This window comes from Ornithorhynchus anatinus, chromosome 17, assembly GCF_004115215.2.
Source record: "Ornithorhynchus anatinus isolate Pmale09 chromosome 17, mOrnAna1.pri.v4, whole genome shotgun sequence".
NCBI classification, from domain to species: Eukaryota; Metazoa; Chordata; class Mammalia; order Monotremata; family Ornithorhynchidae; genus Ornithorhynchus; species Ornithorhynchus anatinus.
Window position 1 is genome coordinate 44,034,181 of NC_041744.1, and position 23,632 is coordinate 44,057,812.

The 23,632-nt window shown below is 43.6% G+C and overlaps 1 protein-coding gene across 2 annotated transcripts; it reads left to right on the forward strand.

Annotated features, from left to right (window-relative positions):
- Positions 1 to 3,009: 3,009 nt before the first annotated feature.
- LOC103170745 (NKG2-D type II integral membrane protein-like) lies at positions 3,010 to 22,974 on the forward strand. Of its 2 annotated transcripts, none has more exons than XM_029081816.1 (7): positions 3,010 to 3,098; positions 13,899 to 14,072; positions 15,201 to 15,389; positions 18,133 to 18,201; positions 18,638 to 18,789; positions 20,340 to 20,443; positions 22,465 to 22,974. In XM_029081816.1, the coding sequence occupies exons 2-7, from the start codon at positions 13,901 to 13,903 to the stop codon at positions 22,583 to 22,585; spliced, it is 807 nt and encodes a 268-aa protein (XP_028937649.1). In that variant the 5' UTR covers positions 3,010 to 3,098; positions 13,899 to 13,900; the 3' UTR covers positions 22,586 to 22,974. The 2 variants fall into 2 exon arrangements, with proteins under 2 accessions (XP_028937649.1, XP_039770343.1); XM_039914409.1 differs by having other exon boundaries at positions 15,201 to 15,357; positions 18,711 to 18,789.
- Positions 22,975 to 23,632: the final 658 nt, after the last annotated feature.

Here is a 23,632-nt window from a genome sequence, read left to right on the forward strand (position 1 = left end):
GGCAACCCAACAGTACCAGAGAGCAAATCGAGTGTTGACAAATCTGCAAAGGGACGCCTGGAGTTTTGTGTTCTCTGAGAACCTGCCACCCCCAGTCTGCCTTAGAGAATAATCGAGGCTGCAAGCTCCAGGATAAACCAGCTGAGTGACAACAACGACAGTTTGCAAAGATTCTAGCAAGTACAAGAGCCTCCGGGGCTATTCCTCTCCTACCAGAGGATGGCTCTCCCCAGGTTTAAACCCCAATGGAAGGATCTTCCCTTAGGAGAACTCAATTTCAACCTTCGCTGCAATAGAAAGGGAAACTTTATACCGTTACAATCCCGCCCTTGTCAGTCTGGCCTCTCACCGACCTGAAGGGCTAGAGAATCACACAGCGTCATGGGAACTTCCTGTGTGGTTTCAACAAGAGCATTGAATAGTTAATGATTTCTCTTCCCTGGACTCATTCATCCAACTTCTAACACAAATAGCAGTTTGTCCCTCTGTCTTTGGATTTACCAGTCTTTTCAAGACCATCTCCAGTATTACAAGCCCTCTGAGTGGACATTCAGGCATCGGAACAGGTAGTTGTGCTTAAAGTCTCACTGCTCTCCTTGTGAGAATAGAAAATGGATCTGTTATTGCTCTTGGCAGAGAATATGGCAGTGTGATTAAATCTCCAGGATCCCGTATACAAGGGGAAGACTTGGGGAGATTTGTACTAAAGGACTATGCAGTTGCATAGAGCAGTAAGATTTGGGAAATGGTCATGTTCCATTTTTAATTGGTGGTCAAGGAATTTTAGAATGAGAAATTTAAGAAAGTGTTCTTTATGATGAGGGTTTATCATATATTGAACTTTTCCCTATGTATTTTTTTAGATTTTTAAAATTTAAGATTAAGAAGCAATTATCACCAAGCTATCATTATTTTCTTCAAGTCTGAGGAATAGTACAATGCGAGACAGTGGGAGACTTCCTATGGAGTTGAAAAGTAGTGAGAAAAACAGGCTGGGGATTGGGACCTCAATGTTCAATCCCAGAATTTTAAATAAGTTCCTATAATCAGAGAGGGCAGGTTCTGGAAGAAGAAGGGGGAGGACCCGGGGGGCAATGTCAGAGGATGAGAGCTCAGATTCCCCAGGATATACAGTAACCAGGACCTGAGGAACAATTTTGGTGGAGCTGGCGTGCCCAGTCAGTAAAGCCTGGAGAGAATCTCAATTCAATCCAACTGAGTTTTTGTGGGAAAGAAAAATCCCAGAAGCTCCTAGCTGCCATATATTCATTCCTTCCCCAAAGTTTAATAGAAATGTCAATCCTCAAACAATCTAATTATAAAAGAATCACCATCAAAAAGTCAATTAATCAATCATCATTATTAATTGTGCACCTAGTCTAAGCTGAGCACTGATATAAGTGATAGAGCAAGAACAAAAGAGGTTAATGACACAGTTCCCGATCTCAGGAAGCTGAGTGTTTAACAGGGGAGACATGAAGATGCAAATTATTTAAAGCAAATCCAAGGCAAATGGCAAAAATATAACTAGGATATAAAATGTAAGGAAGTACAGTGTCTTGACCTTTGTAAGTGCTTAACAAATATCATTAAAAGGAAGGAAATGGCAAAAATTAAGTGAATCATTAAGGAAGTAAAGTACATAGATTGAAAAATAAGCGCTAACGTGAGCAGTGCCAAGTTGGATGTTGAGGTGATGTGAAGTGGGATTGCAGAATTTTAGGGGCAGTCAATTCCAAATCATATGGGATTTCTGAAGGGCTTTGAAATTGTGCAGAGTTTGCTCTGGAGGAACTGAAGAGATTCCAACAGGGGAAAGGTGTGAGGAATGAGTGGGGGGAAAGAATGGAGAATGCGGCACACAGTAAGGAGGTCAACTGGTAAGGAAAGGAGATTCAGAGATGAAGTATGCAGCTTTGTAAGAAGGGGAAAATTGGAGAACAGGGGAGACACCAATGGACAGGGCATCGAGCTGAATGTTGTGGAAAATGGGTCACAGTGGTGCAACTCTGTAGCAGGAGAGCTTCCCCTCTAGACTGTAAGGTCTTTTTAGGCAGGGTTTGTGTCTCCCAACTCAGTGAAATTATACTCCCCTAAAGGCCTAGGACAGTGCTCTGCACATACTAAACACTTAGTAAATATGATTGATTGATTGATTGATTGAGGGGACCAGCTCATGTCTGTGTCAAGACTTTTTCTCATCTCAGACTCTCTCTGGACTCTGAAGAAGGGTTTTCTCTGGGCACTAATCCTCAGTCTTAGATTACTCATATTTCCCAACTGCTGTTCAGAGACCCTTTGCCTGAGCCTGCCGTTTTCTCATCCCCAGTGCCGCTGGATGAAGGGAGAAGGCAACGTCAAACATAACATTTCTCTATCTTGCAATAGCTTGTTATTTTCTCCCCTCTCTTCACGGGGGAAGCCCTGCAAAGAAAATGAAAGATAGTGGTGTTTTTACTTGCTTACTATGGGCAATATTGGACTAAGTGCTTGGGTAGATACAAGAAATTCAGATCTGACACAGGTCCTGTCCCAGTTGGGCCTCACTATCTGAGGGTGAGAGAGAACAGTTATTTCCTCTCCATTTTAAAACCCCTCAACATGGGGAATTCAGGTGACTTGCCCCATGCCCAAGGTCACACATCAACACCAAGATTAGAATTCGGGTGTCCACATTCCCAGTCCTCTGTCTGTGGGTGAGTCACTTGACTTCTGTGTGCCTCAGTTCCTTCATCTGTAAAATAGCGATTAAGACTGTGAGCCCCCAGGTGGGACAGGGACTATGTCCAGTTGGAGAATTGTACTTTCCAAGCGCATAGTACAGTGCTCTGCATACAGTAAGCGCTCAACAAAAACAATTGAATGAATGAATGATCTTTCCATGAGACCATGCTGCCTCTACAAGAGAGAATAAAAGTTCCATGTGTCCACACTTTCTGCCAGGTCACATCGCTAAGTCAACATTTCACTCAGCCTGGATCATTCTTTGTTTCTCTCCCTTTCAGACTTTCCATTTTCCCCATGGCGAATATCAGCAGTGACTCTGGGGATGCTCTTCATGGTGTTACCTGTGTCCATCCAGCTATTTCAAGCTAAATGTAAGTGTTGGGGAAGAACCATGAATAATCTTGGGACTTTCAGCAATTAACCATTTGTTGATGATCAATGAGGACAGTGAGCCAAGCATTTGAAAGAAGCCACCTCTCCTGTTCTTCAGAGATCAATTACAAGATTACCCCTTCCTCATTCCTTGGATACATTTTACCTTAATTACATTGGGGAATCAGGACAGAGGACATGTTTGATTATCACAAATTGTTGGAAGGGCTATCCACCATCCACACCTCCTACTGCTCCCAGAATGGCTGTCTGGATTATTGAAGGGATGTAGCATGAAGGAGGTCAAATGGGACATTGTTTGACAGATTATGGGATGATGGGAAAAGAACTGCAGTGAAGTCTGGAATGTCTAGAAGAAAATTACTGTTTCTGCTATTGTCTGAGTCTGGGTGTTAGGCTTATGGGGGATGTTACCAGTGTGATGATTTGGGGGAGCAGCTTCAGACACATGTTGGGTCTAGTGGGGTTCCAGCTGATGATTTTGAAGATCAGGGATTGAGGAAAAGAGCTAACGTGGCAAGAGAGGGGACAGAGATCATAATAGAAAGTGCCGGAAAAAGACCAAAAACAAGATATGTGTTCTAGTTTGTATTTTATTTTTACTGTTTCCTGCATACCTGTATCTCTGCTTCTCTCTTTACCTTTTAATTTCTACTTTATTTCTCTCAATCACTTTTTTGGACATTGTCTCTCTTTTAATTTTTCTCCTTAACTGTATGTATGTGAGTTTATTCTATGCAGCCATGATGGAGGATCCACCTAATGGTGCTTCTGCCCCTCTGGGGAACTCTTTCATCTCAACCGACTCTGTGATTTATGCAGAGTCCTAGGAACAGTCAATGGTCTACATAGAGCTGTGTCCTAGAAATGGAGTGACAGTGGATTTTCACTTCAAAAATGCTGCTGCTCACTGTGAGATTGCATATGTGTGTACGAGCGTCTTGGAGAGACAGTCTCTTCCTCATTTCTATACTTGGTCCATAAGTAATAGTAGAACTAGTAGGCATTGTAATAGTTAGCATTTTTTGAGAATCCATTTTGCGTAGTGTACTTTATTGGGCACATTTATTAGGAATGAGGTGACACCTTCCCGGTCAACAAGGAGGCTACACTCCAATGCAGAGACAAAAGTCAAACCAAAGTGATCAAAAATAAATGACTGAAGCAGGTATGTATAAATAAGAATTAGTAGGAAAATTTTTAAGGGCCTTCTCATTAGTCTGAGCCTGATGAGCCTGGCATTAGAGACAGAAGGAACGCCTAAAGCAGAACAAAATACTATGTTAGCTCACACCGGGAAAGCTGTACACATAATTAAGATTCAAGTCTTGGGAAAAAGAACTGAATTACGACACTTAAACAGACCAGTTACCAATGATGCAACTCTAGACAAGAAAATATACGATCAAATCAAGAAGGCCAGTACCTATTAGAAAAAATGACTCTCCTTGCACTGAACACTTCAAACGGGTATGCTGGGTTGGACATGGGAGTAGAATGGATGACAGATGAATACCTTAGCAACTGCTATGGAGCATGCTGGAACAAAATACCAAAAGCAATCCCAAAAGCAAGAAGAAGAGAGAAAAAAAATTAAGTATATAGTAAAACAAAACTACAGATTATGCAGCATCTCAACTGAATAGTGGGAGAAAACTGTAAGGATAGACCAGCACTGTTCACTGTGCTGAAGAAATGAGCAATATTTTCCAAAAGAAGCTTTATAAATATCATGAGAAAGGGAAACACTAGTGAAAACAGCATGAAGAACACAACCAATATGGCAGCACAACTAAGGACAGTATTTATATGGGGTCACTGTGGTAAGACTTTGGGTTTTCTATTGATCTTTTTTAACCACACTTGCGCTAATTGGTATAGTTTTCATCAGTAGAGTTTTCTTTGAGCACTAAGACCATATATGCATGTATACATATGTGTGAATATACATATATACACATGCATGTGAATATATATACCCACACATATGTATATTTTTTCTCTTTTGTCTAATAGTCATATACCATATACATTTTTTCAAGAAGAGTAAAGAATATTGGTTGAGGGAAACAAATGAGAAACAGAAAGTGAAATGATTCAGGAAGCAAGAGACAAAAGAGAGATGATGAGAAGGGGATAAAGGAAAAGGAAAAAATAATTCTCTTTTCATTGAAAAGAATGGATTTTAGGAGTTCACTTGGAATCCAGGCCTGCCTTAGTTTCCAAATAATACATTGTAGTTGTTTAGTTCATAATTTTTTTCATTGTTCTTCATATCATTATAAATCCATTATTTTAAATGGATGACCAGCTATTTACTGTTTTCATGTCTGGTTACACTCTACTGGGAGAAAGGATCAGTCAGGATTCTCATCCAGTACCAAAGTTTTCCATGAACACTAGCTTATTTCTAAGCAATGACATCAACACTGCAATCATCTACCCCCACTGATGCTCACTTCTTAGTAATGCTGAGACAAGGACCTTCTCTAAACATTTGGGAGCTGGCTGGCAGCCATCCTGGAGGAGTTCAGACTCAGAGATGGAAACAGCTTTGTCTGACAACACAGTACACGATAAGGTTCATTCATTCATTCATTCATTCATTCATTCATTCAATAGTATTTATTGAGCGCTTACTATGTGCAGAGCACTGTACTAAGCGCTTGGGATGAACAAGTCGGCAACAGATAGAGACAGTCCCTGCCGTTTAACGGGCTTACAGTCTAATCGGGGGAGATGGACAGACAAGAACAATGGCAATAAATAGAGTCAAGGGGAGGAACATCTCGTAAAAACAATGGCAACTAAATAGAATCAAGGCGATGTACAATTCATTAACAAAATAAATAGGGTAATGGAAATATATACAGTTGAGCGGACGAGTACAGTGCTGTGGGGATGGGAAGGGAGAGGTAGAGGAGCAGAGGGAAAAGGGGAAAAAGAGGGTTTAGCTGCGGAGAGGTAAAGGGGGGGGTGGCAGAGGGAGTAGAGGGAGAAGAGGAGCTCAGTCTGGGAAGGTCTCTTGGAGGAGGTGAGTTTTAAGTAGGGTTTTGAAGAGGGAAAGAGAATCAGTTTGGCGGAGGTGAGGAGGGAGGGCGTTCCAGGACCGCGGGAGGACGTGACCCAGGGGTCGACGGCGGGATAGGCGAGACCAAGGGACGGTGACGAGGTGGGCGGCAGAGGAGCGGAGCGTGCGGGGTGGGTGGTAGAAAGAGAGAAGGGAGGAGAGGTAGGAAGGGGCAAGGTGATGGAGAGCCTTGAAGCCTAGAGTGAGGAGTTTTTGTTTGGAGCGGAGGTTGATAGGCAACCACTGGAGTTGTTTAAGAAGGGAGGTGACATGCCCAGATCGTTTCTGCAGGAAGATGAGCCGGGCAGCGGAGTGAAGAATAGACTGGAGCGGGGCGAGAGAGGAGGAAGGGAGGTCAGAGAGAAGGCTGACACAGTAGTCTAGCTGGGATATAACGAGAGCCTGTAACAGTAAGGTAGCCGTTTGGGTGGAGAGGAAAGGGCGGATCTTGGCGGTATTGTAGAGGTGAAACCGGCAGGTCTCGGTAACGGATAGGATGTGTGTGGTGAACGAGAGAGACGAGTCAAGGATGACACCGAGATTGCGGGCCTGAGAGACGGGAAGGATGGTCGTGCCATCAACGGTGATAGAGAAGTCTGGGAGAGGACCGGGTTTGGGAGGGAAGATGAAGAGCTCAGTCTTGCTCATGTTGAGTTTTAGGTGGCGGGCCGACATCCAGGTGGAGACGTCCCGGAGGCAGGAGGAGATGCGAGCCTGAAGGGAAGGGGAGAGGACAGGGGCGGAGATGTAGATCTGCGTGTCATCTGCGTAGAGATGGTAGTCAAATCCGTGAGAGCGAATGAGTTCACCGAGGGAGTGAGTGTAAGTGTAAGTGTAGTGTAAGTGTAGTGTGAGTGTGAGTGTAAGGTTGGGGACAGAACTTAGAGCTCAGGCGCTGAATTATAATAATAATGTTGGTATTTGTTAAGCGCTTACTATGTGCCGAGCACTGTTCTAAGCGCTGGGGTAGACATAGGGGAATCAGGTTGTCCCACATGAGGCTCACAGTCTTAATCCCCATTTTACAGATGAGGTAACTGAGGCCCAGAGAAGTTAAGTGACTTGCTCACAGTCACACAGCTGACAAGTGGCCGAGCCGGGATTCAAACTCATGACCTCTGACTCCAAAGCCCGTGCTCTTTCCACTGAGCCACGCTGCTTCTCGCTGCTGAACTCTATCCACTTTCCTCCCTGCAAGATCCTTTCTGCTCGTGGCTTTCAGTCAGCTGGATTGATTTAAATCATGATAATAATGAATAATCATGGTATTTGTTAAGCGCTCACTATGTGCCAGGCACTGTACTAAGCACTGTCCCAGTAGATATGCTCTGTGAGCCAGCCTATCTTCATGGGACCAGGTACTCTTCCACAATCCCCTTTTTCACATTATTGAATGGGTCTGGTACAAGATGGGGAACTGAGAGCCTGATGTGTGAATGATGTGAGTTGCCTCTAACAGGAAGTCATTTCGAGCAGCTTTGATCTACTTCTCTGCGCTGATCTGGGCTCAATCTGTTCCATCCTGCTACTGGAAGGAGAGGAGACAAAGCCAGAGCCAGGATGAGTCTCAGCATTTAGGCATGTGTGAAAATGAGTTTTGATCCTTGGATCAAATAAATTGCATTAATTGATGCCAATTTTGTGCAGATCAATATGCTAAGCACTTTGGAAAGAATATAGAAGCAAATAGTCTTTGCCTTCAAACGGAGCCATGCAGACAAAGATTATTCCCAAATAACTGTTGACAAATTATTCACAAATAATTCACCTGAAGCAGCTTAGCCCAGTATGGAGCATAGGCCTGGAAGTCAGAGGAACTAGGGTCTAATTCTGGCTCTGCCATTTACCTCTGGGGGACCTTGGATAAATCATGTAACTTCACTTTGCCTCAGTTTCTTCATCTGTGATAAGAGGATTCAGTACCTGTTCTTCCTCCTCAAGACTGTGAGCCCCATATGGGCAGGGACAGTGTCTGACCTGATCATCTTCTATCTACTATGGTAGTAGGCATGTAGTAAGTGCTTAGCAAATATCAACGTTAACATTATTAAATGTAGGGACATTCCAGGAGGAAGAATAAAGATAGAATTGCAGTAACAAGAGAATGGAACATAGAATTCGGTGAGCAAATGAGTGAATAAATGTTAAAAGTATGATGAAGATAAATATATTTCGGAATTGTTCTTGGTTGGTGTGCCTTGAGTGAGTTGTGTACAGAAGTCAAAAGGGTGAGATACACGGCCAACCCCACACCATGCCCATCACTGGTTATTGTGGGTCTCTCAAAACCACATTTCACTGAGCGAGTTTCTCCTTTGCTGTGGCTTTGCGTTAGCCTGCTGAAGAGTGACTAGCTGATCTGACACCAAGATGATCTGCCCAATCTCCCAAGACCAAGCACTGATGGAACACAACTTTGATACATCTTTTCTGTTTGTTTTAGGAAGGATGAGAGGTCTCCTGGTCTAATATGGTTTTAAGCGATTAGAGATATAGAAATGTTCTTCTGTGTGTATCGTAACGATCATAATTTAGAAAATAACCTAGTAATTATGACAATAATGATGACCATAGCATTTCTTAAGCAATTACTATGTGCCAAGCACTCTACTAAGAACTGGGGGAGATCCAAGATCATCAGGCATCTCTGTCTCACTCAGGATCATTCACATCATTGTCATGACGGCTCTCTGGCCGTGAACACTGGTCACTGCTTGAGACAGTTGTCACTGTCTGAGTGTATGAACATCCCACAGAGCAGGAATCAGTTATTTTTTCTTTGAATTCCTAGTGCTGAAGTGGATGACCAGCTGGTTGTGGCTAGCCAGCATCAACAACATTGCAAAAACGAATAGTGAAAACTATATTATTTTCTCATTTTCTCTCCTTTCTCTGGACTGGGTGAGCAGAACTGCTCTGCCCTGCCCGAAGGATCTGTTAATGATGCATCCGCTGGGCAACTATAAAGTACATCAACTTTGTGGAGCCTTAAAATCTTACTTGTGAGACCACTGACAGACTCATATTCAAATCTTCCTGATCCTACTCACTAACTAGGTGCTGTCTTTGAGAACAGCTTGATGCAATACATTTCGCTAATTATCATTTAGCTATTGGCCACTGATGTCAGTTTACTTTTCATTTATAATTTCAGGTGGAACTTAAAAGAATTGTGTACAACTTGTGTTTCTTCCACTCCCAAGTTCCATGAAAAGAAAATAAATGACTCATAGATAATATATAACTGAATATATCTTTTCATTTACAAATTCTTCAGATATTGACTAACTAAAGGAAAATGTAGATCCATGAAAATGTTTTGCAGTTTACCTGTATAGGATGTACTAAAAAGATAATTCCTATTAAAGTCACCCTGTTCTCCCAAGTCTCTATTTGTGTTCAATGACATTTTTCAATAGCCAGTCTGGAAAGACTCTGGTTAGGATGTGGTAGCTTTCTATGTACTGAAGGGTCAGTCTCTGATGGGAGACTGCCTGTTTAGGATATCAGTGAAATACTGCTGCCACCTTGGCAAGATTCCTTCCCTCTTTCCTGTGCTGAGGCTAGAAACATCTTCACTCTCCAGAGGTGCCAAGACTATTGAGGACCATATACATTGCTCAAGAAAGTGCAGAAATCATTCACTTGATGGTGGTCCATAATGCATTGGATCTCTTCCAAATTGTCCATGCTAAATTACCTAAATTTGCCATCGTTTAGCTTCCCCTTGTCTGAATCATGATATAATTGATTTATTAATTTCATTCCTGCCCACAGACTTATCTCAGAGTAATTGCTCTTGATCCAATTTTGGTGACCCCCTGTTCAATCCCATTACCCTGACTGCTGCCTAGTAGCCTGGATCACAGAAAAATGTCCATCCACTATTTCATGGTTGGTTGAGGTAAGAGTGCCGTCATCTGAAAGGCCTAGTGCAAATTCTTGCTGATGCAGACTATACTGTTGTTATGGAAAATTTACTATAGGTTCAAAGATGACACTACTGAGTGCAGATTTTTATCAGCATGTGTGGGTGCAGCTGATAAAACCAGTGAGGAGCTAACAAAGCCTTCCACAGTGGTTGCCTGTAAAGACAGCCCCTTGCTGACCTGTTGCATTTACTGCCCATGGTGACTGATTTTCATAGCAGCCAGAAGGGAAAAACATAGGAAGCCAGAAACACTGGCCTATTCCATCTGTGTCCTGGAAGTTGGCTATGGTTTTCCCTATAGATATTGCTCCTCATGCACCTGGGCTCCCAGTAAAGAGAAGTGAAGCTTTTCATAATACATAAGGCCAGAGAGCTCACGTTCCCCTGCCCTGGTGGTCCCCAGTGGGTGGGGCAAACTACAAATCAGCAGCAGCAACAAGAGAGCTGCCTGTGCAGTGTCAGCTGGACCATCTTACAGTAAGCAACTGTTCCGCTGTTGGCTCCCAGGATGGTTGGGCAGAGCAGCAGAAGGTCTCTGGGCTCATTGGTCTGGATTTCTTTCTCTTGGGGGATTTGATGCCATGGATGGTTGAGATCTTCTACTGTTCATTGGATTCCTGGCTTCCCAGTTCTGCTGGTCTCCCAAACCCAGGCCCCTGGACAAATTGTCCCTAGAACACCTCCTTCAAACAGGTATTTTTTGGCTTTTTTGCCCTGTCCAGACTAACCTGGAGCAACAGCCACTCCATGTGTGTGTTAGTGTGTGTGTGTATGTGAAAGAATTTCTAATTATTTTGTTAGAATAATTTCCTATCAGTTCAGAAATAGAAGTTGCCCATTATGAGATTCTTTATTTCTAATGTTCACAGGTACTCCAGGTAATACGTTCAACTAGAAACCTCTTTCTATCTTTAATTCATAGTCTATTCACTCATCACCCAGTCAATGAGAGCAGAAAATGGGAAAGGTTGGGACCAAGGAATTGTAGGCGCTCCATCACCTTGCCCCTTCCTACCTCTCCTCCCTTCTCTCTTTCTACTGCCCACCCCGCACGCTCCACTCCTCTGCCGCTCACCTCCTCACCGTCCCTCGGTCTCGCCTATCTCGCCATCGACCTGTGGGCCAGGTCCTCCCACGGTCCTGGAATGCCCTCCCTCCTCACCTCAGACTATCTAATTCTCTTCCCCTCTTCAAATCCCTACTTAAAACTCACCTCCTCCAAGAGGCCTTCCCAGACTGAGCTCCCCTCTTTTTTCCCTCTGCTCCCTCTAGCCCCCCTTCACCTCTCTGCAGCTAAACCCTCTTCTCCCCCCTTTCCCTCTCCTCCTCCCCCCTCCTGTACCACCCCCTCAGCACTGTACTCGTCCACTTGACTGTATATATATTTATCACCCTATTTATTTTGTTTATTTTGTTTAATGAGATGTGCATCACCCTGATTCTATTTAGTTGCCATTGTTTTTATGAGATGTTCTTCCCCTTGACTCTATTTATTGCCACTGTTATTGTCTGCCTGTCTTCCCCGATTAGACTGTAAGCCCATCAAACGGCAGGGACTGTCTCCATCTGTTGCCGACTTGTACATTCCAAGAGCTTAGTACAGTGCTCTGCACATAGTAAGTGCTCAATAAATACTATTGAATGAATGAATTGAATATTTCTGTTTCAGATCACAAATTAATATTTTAACATCTGACTCAGGGAAAGGGGAAGAAAATTCCCATAACATAATTACAAAGCAGAAGGCAGTGAAGTGAACAGCTATTTTTTAAATGTTCAAATGTCTATAAATAGATCAATATGAATTTAGAAATGCATACCATACAAAGTTTACTGTGAGTTACTTTATGCAGCGGCAAGACAATTTTAAACCTAATTTACCCAGCTGTTGAGAGACATGAATAGCACTTAAACGTACCAGGCTGTGAAGTTTTTCTCCTACTTTCCTGGCAATTGTCAGACCTTGATGGCACTCCTCAATCCAGAATTGGACTCTCCAGGGGTCAAATCAAGGGAGAGAGAGAAGGAGAGCTAAAGTGCCAGAGAAGGTTATTGAAAAGGGTCTCAGTTCAGAAGAGCTGGAATTATTCAGCCACTAGAAAAGAAGGCTGAAGGATAAGTTGATATGATCTTTAGGTTTATGATACTATGTCATCTGCAGAGAATGATCAGCTATTCTCCATCTATCCTGGGACAGGAGAAGAAGACATGAGTTTGTTGCAAAATTAGTTGTGTCACTTGTATTGCAGCTAAAAAAACTGGCAACAATAAATGATATGTGAAAACAGTGACTGAGAGAGGGATGTCTGTGATTTTCTCTAGAATAAAATATTGGTCTGATCCAGTAATGACATTTATTTTGTTCCTATTCTGTCTTGATTACTTTTTCCTCTGGATGTGAAGGTTTAAGAGTGCTCCTGCCTCAGTATGTGTGGATGGAGCAGATGAGAGTGTGAAGTCTTTGCCAGCTCTGGGATTAAAATGACCCTGAAAATCTCTTGGAAGTCAGCAAAAGGCCTGAACATCAAATTGATGAGGGTCGTGATGTGATGGCTGCTTGTGAAAAGTCCACAAGCTGATTTTAGAAATGGAGCAGGGGGGTGAGGGGAAATAGGAACAGGAAGTCAGAAACATGAAGAAACTACATCTATCAGAAGGCCAAACTGTATATTTGCAGGATATACAGTTGAAGTCCACTGGCTATTGCCTTCCTATTCCTGCTTCTGAACTCTTGGTCTGGCTTTCCCCTTCCCATCTAACTGGAGAACACCTGCTTTAGTGATTTGTTAAGGTAGAAAGTGTTGATTTTTCCAAATAAATCTCTTTTGTGAGATGATAGGGATTGGACTGTTCAGATTGGGGTTCCTATAACAGAGATTTCTTTGTGAGTTTCCACCAACTTTTTTATGGTATTTGTGAAGGGTTTACTATGTGCCAGACACTGTACTAAACAATGGGATAGATACAATTTAATCATGTTGGACATGGCGCATGTTCCTCATTGGGGCCCACAGCCTTAATCCCCATTTTGCAAAAGGGGTAACTGAGGCACAGAGATGTTAAAGGACTTGCCCAAAGTCATATAGCAGACAAATGGTGGAGCTGGGTTTAGAACCCAGGTCTTTCTGATGCTCAGGCCCGTGATCTATCACCACGTTATGCTGCTTCTCATATCTTTTACTCATGTGTCCATGGATACTAATTTTCCCCTGAAACATTTTTACATAGAGACATTTTTTGAAGTACAATTCTATTTCGATAGAAACCTGACATATAATTTCTTCTCTTTGAAATCTCTTAAAACGTCCCCTTCTTCCATGCTGTATACTTCCCCTTCTGTAATTTATGTTAATGTCTGTCTCACCCTGTAGACTGTCAGTTCCTCATGGGCAGGGATCACATCTGACAACTCTCTTGTATTGTACTATCCCAATAACTTAGTACAGTACTCTGCACATAGGAAGTACGCAATAAATTTTATTGATTTATTGATTAGTTATTGCTCATGGCTGATAGACTGGTTTGCTACATATAGAGGGGATGGAGATTGTAAGAGAATCTCCAAGTCCCTCCTACCGTTCTGGGACCTAACACACCCTTATCCCGTATGATGAACCTGAATCCTAGAGAAGGATTCTTATACATCCATTAGGGATGAGGAAGGCTGTACCAGATCCTGAAAGTTGCTTCTGGCTCCTGCTTGCTTTTCACCTCATCATCTCTCTCCACACAAATGGAATCTGTACTTTCTGTCTCTCATTCATCTCCTCTCTGCAGAGATGAGTGAACAGCAAGTTTTCTACACAGAGTTGAACAAGAAAAACCTTTCTCAGTCCCAGCACAATAGAACAAACAACAACAGGAGCAAAAAGTCAGGAGAGGAGGAGGAGAAGTTGAAACCACATAGGTCTTCCCAACAGAAGAGCAAACCAGAGAGACTCAATGGCAAAGGTATGGCATACCACTTACAGCTGACCTAGCAGGGTTAGACCTTTTCTTGGACTTAGTCCCAGCAGAGACTGGAATGGGTTCTGGGAAGACAGGTTTAAAGGGCCCGATTGGTTGATTCTCACAACGCTGGGCTCCTCCCTTAACATTCCTTGGTCTTGGGCATTCCTGTGGAGCTCCCATTTCCTGGGAACATCACTTTCTCTCAGTCAGTGCCAGACAGGGTGCTCCCAGACTCCAGGCTCAATGGCTCTTTGTGATATTGACCGTTAATGGTTATGCCCCCTGCTCTCAGATGGCCCCTTTTTCACTGATGCTATCAGAGTCTCTGAGCCCAGCTCTGTCCTGGGAAACAGGAGAATTCCACTCATGTTGGAACATCCCAAAGACTAAAGCGTTTCCCTGGCCCTCACGAGTGGCTCATGCCTTTTCCTGGCCTGAGGGGGGGGCTGGTGTGGGGGGGGTTTGATTGTTGGTGATTCTGCCTTTGATGAGTCTCAAGTGCTGCCCTGCTCCTCTTTGATCGCTTGTCAATGAGATGTCATTTGTCAGTGCCATTCAAAGAGTCTGCAAAATGCCTGAGGAAAGAAGAGACTGTCAGTGAAGTGGATGACTGAGGGGCCTGGTGGGAATTTCAAAAATGAAGTCCAGGAATCCAGGCTAGATTCATATTTCTCAGTGGAACCTGGCTCAGGATCCTGTGTCTGATCATCCGGTTACACTCCCACTTCCTCCATAAAGTGATTGGGGAAATTGCCTTGCAGTTCATGAAAAAGTCAACTATTCATATCAAGGCTGAACTCTGAGCTGTCTCTCGGCTTGAGGGGGACAGCTGAAGTTTTCTTAGGAACCTCTTTCTTGGCTTTCGTTACCTTGAGGCTCATTTTGCATCTCTTGTTTCCCCACTTGGAGCATGTGGAGGATCTAGAAATGACAACGGGCCTTACTCCACCCCAGAACAGAGCTCTTTCTGACAGAGGGATTCTCTGAAGTCACCCAGTACTAGAGAGAACCTCATGCGATAACGGGGAGGGGTTAGGACTACCCCTGCTATTTCCGGCCCCTCAACTCTCCTTCTGCACAAATGCATTGGCCTTTAAACTCTCCCTCTTGTTCACCTCCCCTCTGCAGAGACACGTGAGCAGCAGGTGACTTATTCAGAACTGAACAAGGAAAGGCTTGATCTGCCATGGAAGGACCAAAAATCAAAGGGCACGAAGGGCAGAACATCAGTGAGTGAGCAGTCAGTGACCTACACAGAGCTGAAACTGCATAATCAACCACAGAGGTGCAGCCCATCTGAGAATGCCCAGAGCAAAGGTACCATAGGCCACCGGCTCCAGGTCATTCGTTTTATTCCGACAGATTTTGATATTTTACTATCCTTAGCCAAGTGGACCCTGCAAGTCAAAATTGCATTTTCGAAGAATCCTCTTGGAGAAATCCACTAAACCCCATTTCCCCTTATAATTACAATTTTGCTCATTTTCAGATTTTCCAGCAAAGGTACCTTCTTGGTGTAAGCAGCACCGACTCACTGGCGGTTCCCAAAGTGGAGTTTTATCAGTTGTACTCTTTCAGAACTGTCTCTGGAATTTCCTAAGGGACTCGCATGGATATGTCCTTATTAGTATGTATCTTGTTGTTTGATACCTTTATCGGGCCAGATCAGCCCAGGCGCACCCTGAAGCCACTCCAGTGGCTGACAAAGCTGGTTTCTATTGCCTCTCTAGTTAGTAAGGGGCCTTCCTCACCTGGAGGAAACTATAGCTCGTAGGAGGTCCGAGAGGATGTGGCTGCTGTGAAGAACTGGAAACCAGCCAGTGGAGCTGCCCTGTTCTTGGTCTTTCCCTCTCCCCACACAAGGGCAGCTTCAGCACCAGCAGGATCAGGGAGAGGAATATCTGAGGAGCTCACCATCCCTGAGCAGACCGTGGAGAGAAGGTGAAAGGGGATTACAGCCTATCACAAACTGATGAGAGGCAAATGATACCCCTGAGTCGCTGTCATAATTACACAATGCACATTTTATTCAGATAGGACACTCACATTCCAAGCTGTGTAGGGAGACCTGATGGTGACTGGGGAGCTGTGGGGAGGTGTCTCTTGGACAGTCCCCCAATTCATTCATTCATTCAATAGTATTTATTGAGCGCTTACTATGTGCAGAGCACTGTACTAAGCGCTTGGAATGAACAAGTTGGCAATAGATAGAGACAGTCCCTGCCGTTTGACGGGCTTACAGTCTAATCAGGGGAGACAGACAGACAAGGTGCTTAATAAATACCATAATTATTATTATTGTACAGTATAAAGGGAACAATCCTATATATTACATCGTGACAGTGGTATGAGGGAAGTGCATCACAACCCAATCTATACACAACTCAGAGCCGACAACCCTTCCTGGGGCCTCCTTCTTCAGCGCCTCCCTACTCCTGGTAGCTGGTACATTTAACCCTCATCACCAGAGAATCCTCCTGGAAACTGGCATGGGGACAAACACAAGCTCCTAACCTCCTCCCCATTCTTCAGCATTCCCTACTCCATAAGAGAAAGTAACTGATGATTTACCCTCCTACTCACAGCGGTCTCACAGAGGGCATCTGCCATGTTTCCACTCCCTTACCAACTTCTTCCCCTGCCTCAGAGTGAGCAAATAGTGTCGGTATAAGTTGTGGATTCCAATTGGCAACCTTAAAAAATTCAAAGATTGACAGTTTTTCAAACTGAGGATCACACAGTGGTTTTTTTGAGTAATCCAGCAAAGAAATGAAGAAACCTCAAACCACAACACAGCCGGCAAGCAATGGTTTTTATTACAATTTGGCAGCTACAAGTACCACTCTCCTTCAGTCCCATACCCCTCCCTCTCTTTTGTCAGGATCTACCTTCAACCTTACAACATCACTGTGCAGCTATATTCACAGCTAGACACTTTGAAGCCTTACAGAATTTACCCTCTCAAGAGCAGGGTCTGTGTTTACCATCTCTGTCTTACTCTCCCTTGTGCTCTGCGCACTCAAAGACATTGCTTCCGCCTCTCTTTTATTCCCCTTCAGATTTTTCAATTACTTTCCAACAATTTGCACTCCCACTACTCTGAAATAAAGACAAGGTTTGGGAACATATTTAGATTAAAAAAAAGGCTCATTTTAAGAGTAGCATCAGTCAGTTGTAGTCAATCTCTGCTTCTCCACCCACCCTATCCCCTCCTCCAGATCATAAAATCCTTGAGTTCATGTCTACTTTCTCTTCTCTCTTGAGTATATTGTGCAGTGTTTTGCATGAAGGGCTCATTAAATACCATTGATTTATTAATGTTTCCTCCTTTCCAGTTCTCATAAACATATGATCCAGAAGAAGACATAGGTCAGGTCAGAAAGTTCTATAGAGTGCACAAAATGAAAGCCTGTGTTCTTTGAATTTTAATATTTTGCCTGGGCTCTGTGAACCTCTTCAGCCCTCTCTTATCTCTCCTTCTTTGACTCTTTCTCTATCTTTTATATTACTCTTGACCTCTGACTATATTTCTCTCTTCATGTAGTACCTTTCTCTCTCTCTTAGCTTATATGTGTCTTGTTTGTGAGTCAAAATAAGAAATTGAGGTTGTCAGTTAAAGAAAAAAATAAAATGTAAAAGCAAGGCAGTCTAACGGTCAGGCTTGAGGAAAGATAACTGAGCTAATAGCAGAGATGATGTAAAAGATGAATGGAGAAATGATTTCACTCAGTGGCGTCAGGTTTAAGGAAATGAATTAACATTTTGAGGTATTTTGGGTGTTTGAGCATTGGAATATTTTTTCTGTTGAAAGGTTTATCATTGATTACATTATTATCACTACTAGTAGGTTCACAAAGTAAACTTTGGAAGTGCACTGCACTGAGTCTGGGGATCTTCTGCCTTGTGTTACTGGCCACAGCGGGTTTCTTGGCTGCCCAAGGTAAAAAACTTTACTGTCAGTCCTAAAATAGTGAACAGATTCCTCCTTATAAATGACTCGCATTGAGGAAATAATCTTAATAGTGCAGTCCTGATAACACTGCTCATCTGATTTCTACAGTGACCCAGCAGCAAGGAGTTTCTACAAGCCCCTTTCCAAACCCATCTCCAAATACCATCAACGATGCAGGTAGGTGCTAACACTATACAGCCTCAATAACCATCCTAGAGCAGCTCAGAGACTGAAACTGCTTTGTCTGAGATTGCAGGGCGGGAGGGAAGTGGGGTGACAACTCAGGGCCCAAGAGCTATGGTGCCCAGTTCACTTCCCTCCCCGAGAGAATGTTAATGGAGTTGATGACTTCTCAGTTTACTGTGCTTTAACATGATAAGTCTCTGTTGGGGGTAGAGTGGTTATATTTATTTTCCTCAGCTCCCCAACTATTGGTTATTGGGAGTGGAAGGAGGAGGTATTAGGAGAGAGGCCACTCCCATCTGAGGAACTCTGAACTGTGGAACCAAAGTCTTTGTGTGCATGAGAGAAAGAGGTGGTAGAAACATTGACAACCAATGCTCAGGAAACATCTGATTCTGCGCATGACTCTAACCCATTACTTGTTACCTAGGATGTGACCGGGCCCCTTGTCCAGGGGACTGGATTGGGTTCAGAAACAGCTGTTACTTCTTCTCTAATGACAGAAAGAACTGGGGAGACAGCAAGTCAGCCTGTGCAGCTCAGAATTCCAGCTTGCTGTGGATAGACAACCAGGAAGAGCAGGTAAGTTACTCTTCCATATTACTTCCTAGCTTTCACTTAAAGGAAGTGTCTCTGTTGCTGAATTGTACTTTCAAAGCACTTAGTACAGTGCTCTGCACACAGTAAGCGCTCAATAAATACAATTGAATGAAAAAAGTCAAATGTTGGGTTGGGATGGCACATGGACAGGCTCCTTGTTCTCTGGAGCTCTAGTCTTGACTCTACTCAGAAGCTGTTGAGTCACAGTGGGCTGGTCATTCAGTCTCCCTGGTCTTCACCTTTTCCATCTGTCATTCATTCATTCATTCATTCATTCAACAGTACTTATTGAGAGCTTACTACATGCAGAGCACTATACTAAGCTCTTGGAATGTACAATTGGGCAACAGATAGAGACAGTTGGAGGGAGGAGCTCCTACCATTTCACTGCACTGTGAGGCCCTGTGAGATAATATGTTTTGGATTCTCCAGGTGAAGGGAAGTGTGACTCAATCACAGAACTTTGTTCAACCCTCTTTGAAAGCTGCAAGGTGTCCATTAACAAGCATACACTTAGTATTAGACTTTTGAACCTCAAATTACGCACAGCCTGGGCCCTGCCTCCTAGCTGCCTCAGATAGACATGGAAATGTTTACCTGGGCCACAGTTGCAGTATGAAACTATAGTTAGAGCCCCAGTGAAAGTCATTCAATCAATTAGTGGTATTTATCTAACACTTAGTTAAGGGAGGTCATTATAGAAAGTGTTTGGGAGAATACAATAGTGTTGACTAGTCATGATTCCTGACTTACTCTCTAGAAGGGGATTGATTGAGTCAGTGTCAGGGAGACTGAAGGGTGGAGTATCAGGATCCAGGCTGTTTATTGGAGCCTTGAGACAAGATACTCTCTCATCTCCAGCTCTTGCAGGACAACCAAGGCTGGGCTTGCTATGGTGGGACATAATAATAATAATATTAATGTTGGTATTTAAGCACTTACTATGTGCACAGCACTCTTCTAAGCGCTGGGTAGATACAGGGTAATCAGGTTGTCCCATGTGAGGCTCACAGTCTTAATCCCCATTTTCCAGATGAGGGAACTGAGGCACAGAGAAATTAAGTGACTTACCTACAGTCACACAGCTGACAAGTGGCAGAGCCAGGATTCAACTCATGAACTCTGACTCCCAAGCCTGTGCTCTTTCCACTGAGCCACGCTGCTTCTCTATGGAAGGTGCTGGTCTCCAAGGAGGGAAAGACTCAATTTTCAAGCCAGTGCCCTATGTCAGAGTCTCAAATTCCTAATAAGAGTAATAATAGGATTCACTGAACACCCACTGTTCGACGTGTTCCTGACACCATATTCTGCCTAAGGAAGAGGGATAGAGAGTGATGAGAGAAAGACATAAATAGAGGCAACGATTGTGCGCTGGACTGAAAAAGACTTGGAACAGGGTGGAATGGGGTTAGGAGATTTTGTTTTCTCTCAGCTTGGAGGCTGGGAACCATGGCTACTATTGAGGGACTGGGATCCTCATGCCTCTCTGAGAAAGCTTTATGCCTTTTTGGTCTTCTTGTAATTTCCCATAGGTTTTTCTGGCATTCTTTTCCCTCTATGCATGGATTGGATTGTCTCATAATGAACCTGGTAATTCCTGGAAGTGGGAGGATGGCACAGATTTCTCCAATCATCAGTAAATCTCGGGCTCTGAAAGACTGTCCTTTCCACAAAGGGACTGTCTCTTAGCTCCCCTTCGTGTCCATACCCAAGGTTCCTGGATGCAGGGAGGTGCCCGGTGTCTGGGCCTTGAGTTTGGGTAATGGTGGAGAGGGGCAGCTCAGGCTAGTCTGGCTCCAGCAACAGAAGGAACCGTGTCTCTGGGTCATCCAGCTCCATGTACCCATTCTCCACTCTGGTTTCCTCCCTGGAACAAGAGCAGGGAAGCAGGGTCTCTGCCCTTCACCTAGGCCATGACCCAGGGTTCAGGGGCAGGCAGAAATTTATTGGGGCAGGTCTGAAAGACAGGAAAGATTAATCCAAACTCTTTGTTATGAGGACGTTCCCTACCTGTCTCAGCATAGGTACTCCATAACACTGGAATTCTAATCACTGTCTCCCTGTTACCTGAGATTCCCAATGGAAGCTGCCTTCCAGCCCTTGGGCAAGCTCATGTGGTGACATCATTAGTCAAAGTGAATTGAATTGAGCAGTCAGTACTCAGAACTCTGCAGGCCTTCTTCTCTACAATATGGAAGAAGGGTAATAATAATTTTGGCATTTAAGTGCTTACTATGTGCCAAGCACTGTTCTAAGTGCTGGACTGAGTCATGTATTCTGTTATTAAGGGCTTTGAGATGCTCACTTCTATGAAGCTAGAAAATATATCCATCTGCATTATCACTACTACAGTCAATCAATCATGTGTATTTAACCCTTACTGTGTGGAGAGCACTGTACTAAGAGATTGGGAGACAACAATATAGCAGAGCTGGTAGGAAACGTTTCTACCAAATCTTTTATACTGTGCTCTCCCAAGTCCCAACCCAGTCCCTGATCACAATGAAGTTACAGTCTAAAGGAGGATATAGACATTCATATAAATAAAGTGTAGATATGGAAATTAGGGGCGAGTGAAGAAAGGGTGCAAGTCTAACTGCATTGGTGACACAGAAAGGAGTGGGAAAAGAGGAAATGAGGGCTTAGTCAGGGAAGGCTTCTTGGAGGAGATGTGCCTTCAATAAGGCTTTGATGGTGGGGACAGTGATCAGTGATAGTGTGAAGTGGGGAACTCCAGGTCAGAGGGAGGACATGAGCAAGAAGTCAGTGGTGATATACACAAGCTCGAGGTACAGTGCGTAAGTTGGCATGACAGGAGCGCCCCCTCCTACCTCACCTCGCCTCTTGCTTCTCCTCTACAACTCAGCCTGCATACTTTACCTCTCCAGTGATAACCTCTTCACTGTAACTCGATCTCCCCTGTCTCACCACCACCCCAGCCCACGTCCTACCTTTGGCCTGGAACGCCCAACCTCCTCAAATCTGACAATTACTCTCCCCACCTTCAAAGCCTTATTGAAGGCATATCTCCTCCAAAAGGCCCTCCCTAATTAAACTCCATTTTTCCTCATCTCCCACTCCCTTCTTCATTGCCCTTACTTTCTTCCTTTGTTCTTCCCCCATCCCAGCCCCACAGCACTCGTGTCCATAACTATAATATTACTTATTTGTAATGTTTGTCTCTCTCTCTATATACTGTAAGCTCATTGTGAGAAGGGAATGTCACTGTTTATTGTTGTATTGTACATTTCCAGGCGCTTAGTACAGTGCTCTGCACACAGTAAGTACTCAGTAAATATGATTGATTGAATGAATGAATGAATGAATGAATGAGTGAATGGTGTTGGCTGGGTTGTAGTAGGAAATCAGGGAGGCAAGGTAGATGGGGGCAAGGTGATTTAAAGCCGATGGTAAAGAAATTCTCTTTGATGAGGAGGTGGACAGGTAACCACTGGAAGTTTATGAGCAGTGTGGAAACATGAACTGCAGAGTTTTGTGGAAAAATGATCCAGGAAGAAGAATGAAGTGTGAATTGGACCAGGGAGAGACAAGAGACAGCAAGGAGGCAGATGTAGTAATCAAGGTAGGATAGGATAAGTGTTTGGATTCATGTGACAGCAGTCATTAATCAAAAATCATCTCTGTTGCCCATCACAGGCTCACTCTCATAAAGATACAAACGGAGGGTAATTGTGTCTTTCGAAGTGCACGCTATGACTATGAAGGTAACTGTGAGGATCTCAAGTTCTTCGTCTGCAAATGGAGGACTCATAGTTAGTCTATGAAAAGCCCCAATACTGGAATTTCATCTCAATCCCATCCCAGGTACCTCCTTACAGAGAATTCTGTTTGCTCATCTGGTCAGCTGCCCTGATTTCTTGGTCACCATTGTTTATACAAGTAAAAGTGTTCCTGGACAGAACTGGACATTGCAGATCCAAGACAAGCAGCATCACCAATATTACAGGACCTCATGAGATATTTCCCGTCTAAGCTCAGTGACTCCCAATTGAAATTTTAATTCCATTACAGCTTCTTTAAAAAGATAGTGAGATCTCTGTTATATAATACAACACCTCTCACCTTATACACTTGGACAGTGTGCAGTACTGTGCAATATCCTGTGGCTCACCACAGGTAAATATTATGGATGAAAATGAAATTGTTAATGGCATTCACAGATTGTTAAAACATCTGTCTCCCTTCAGTCTCATGGTTTCATGAATCCTGAAAAATGTTTTGGAAAAAACGGGGGGGGGGGGTGCGGGGGCTATTGTTAAGTAACAGCTTTTGACACCTTCAAAATGGTGAAATTCAATCAAAATGTCAGAAACAGACAATAGGGAAAGGAGAATTTCTCACACTCTGAATGGACCTCATGAAGACATGGCTCCTGCCCTTGGAGCAATCTCCTAAAGGAGGCAGACACAAATTGCATACTTCTAGTAGGACATTGGGGAAAATATGAATATGTGTTAATTCAAGCAGTGAACGGAAAAACAAATGGTTGAAATAAATAATTGCACCTACCTACTCTGTTGTCTTGTAATTTCGTAGGTACTAAGCACAGTGTTCTGTATCTAGTCACCTAACCCTCACCCACATTCATTCATTCAATAGTATTTATTGAGCGCTTACTATGTGCAGAGCACTGTACTAAGCGCTTGGGATGAACAAGTCGGCAACAGATAGAGACAGTCCCTGCCGTTTGACGGGCTTACAGTCTAATCAGGGGAGACGGACAGACAAGAACAACCCACATCCTGCCTCTGGCCTGGAACGCCCTCCCTCCTCAAATCTGACATATAGTTACTCTCCCAGCCTC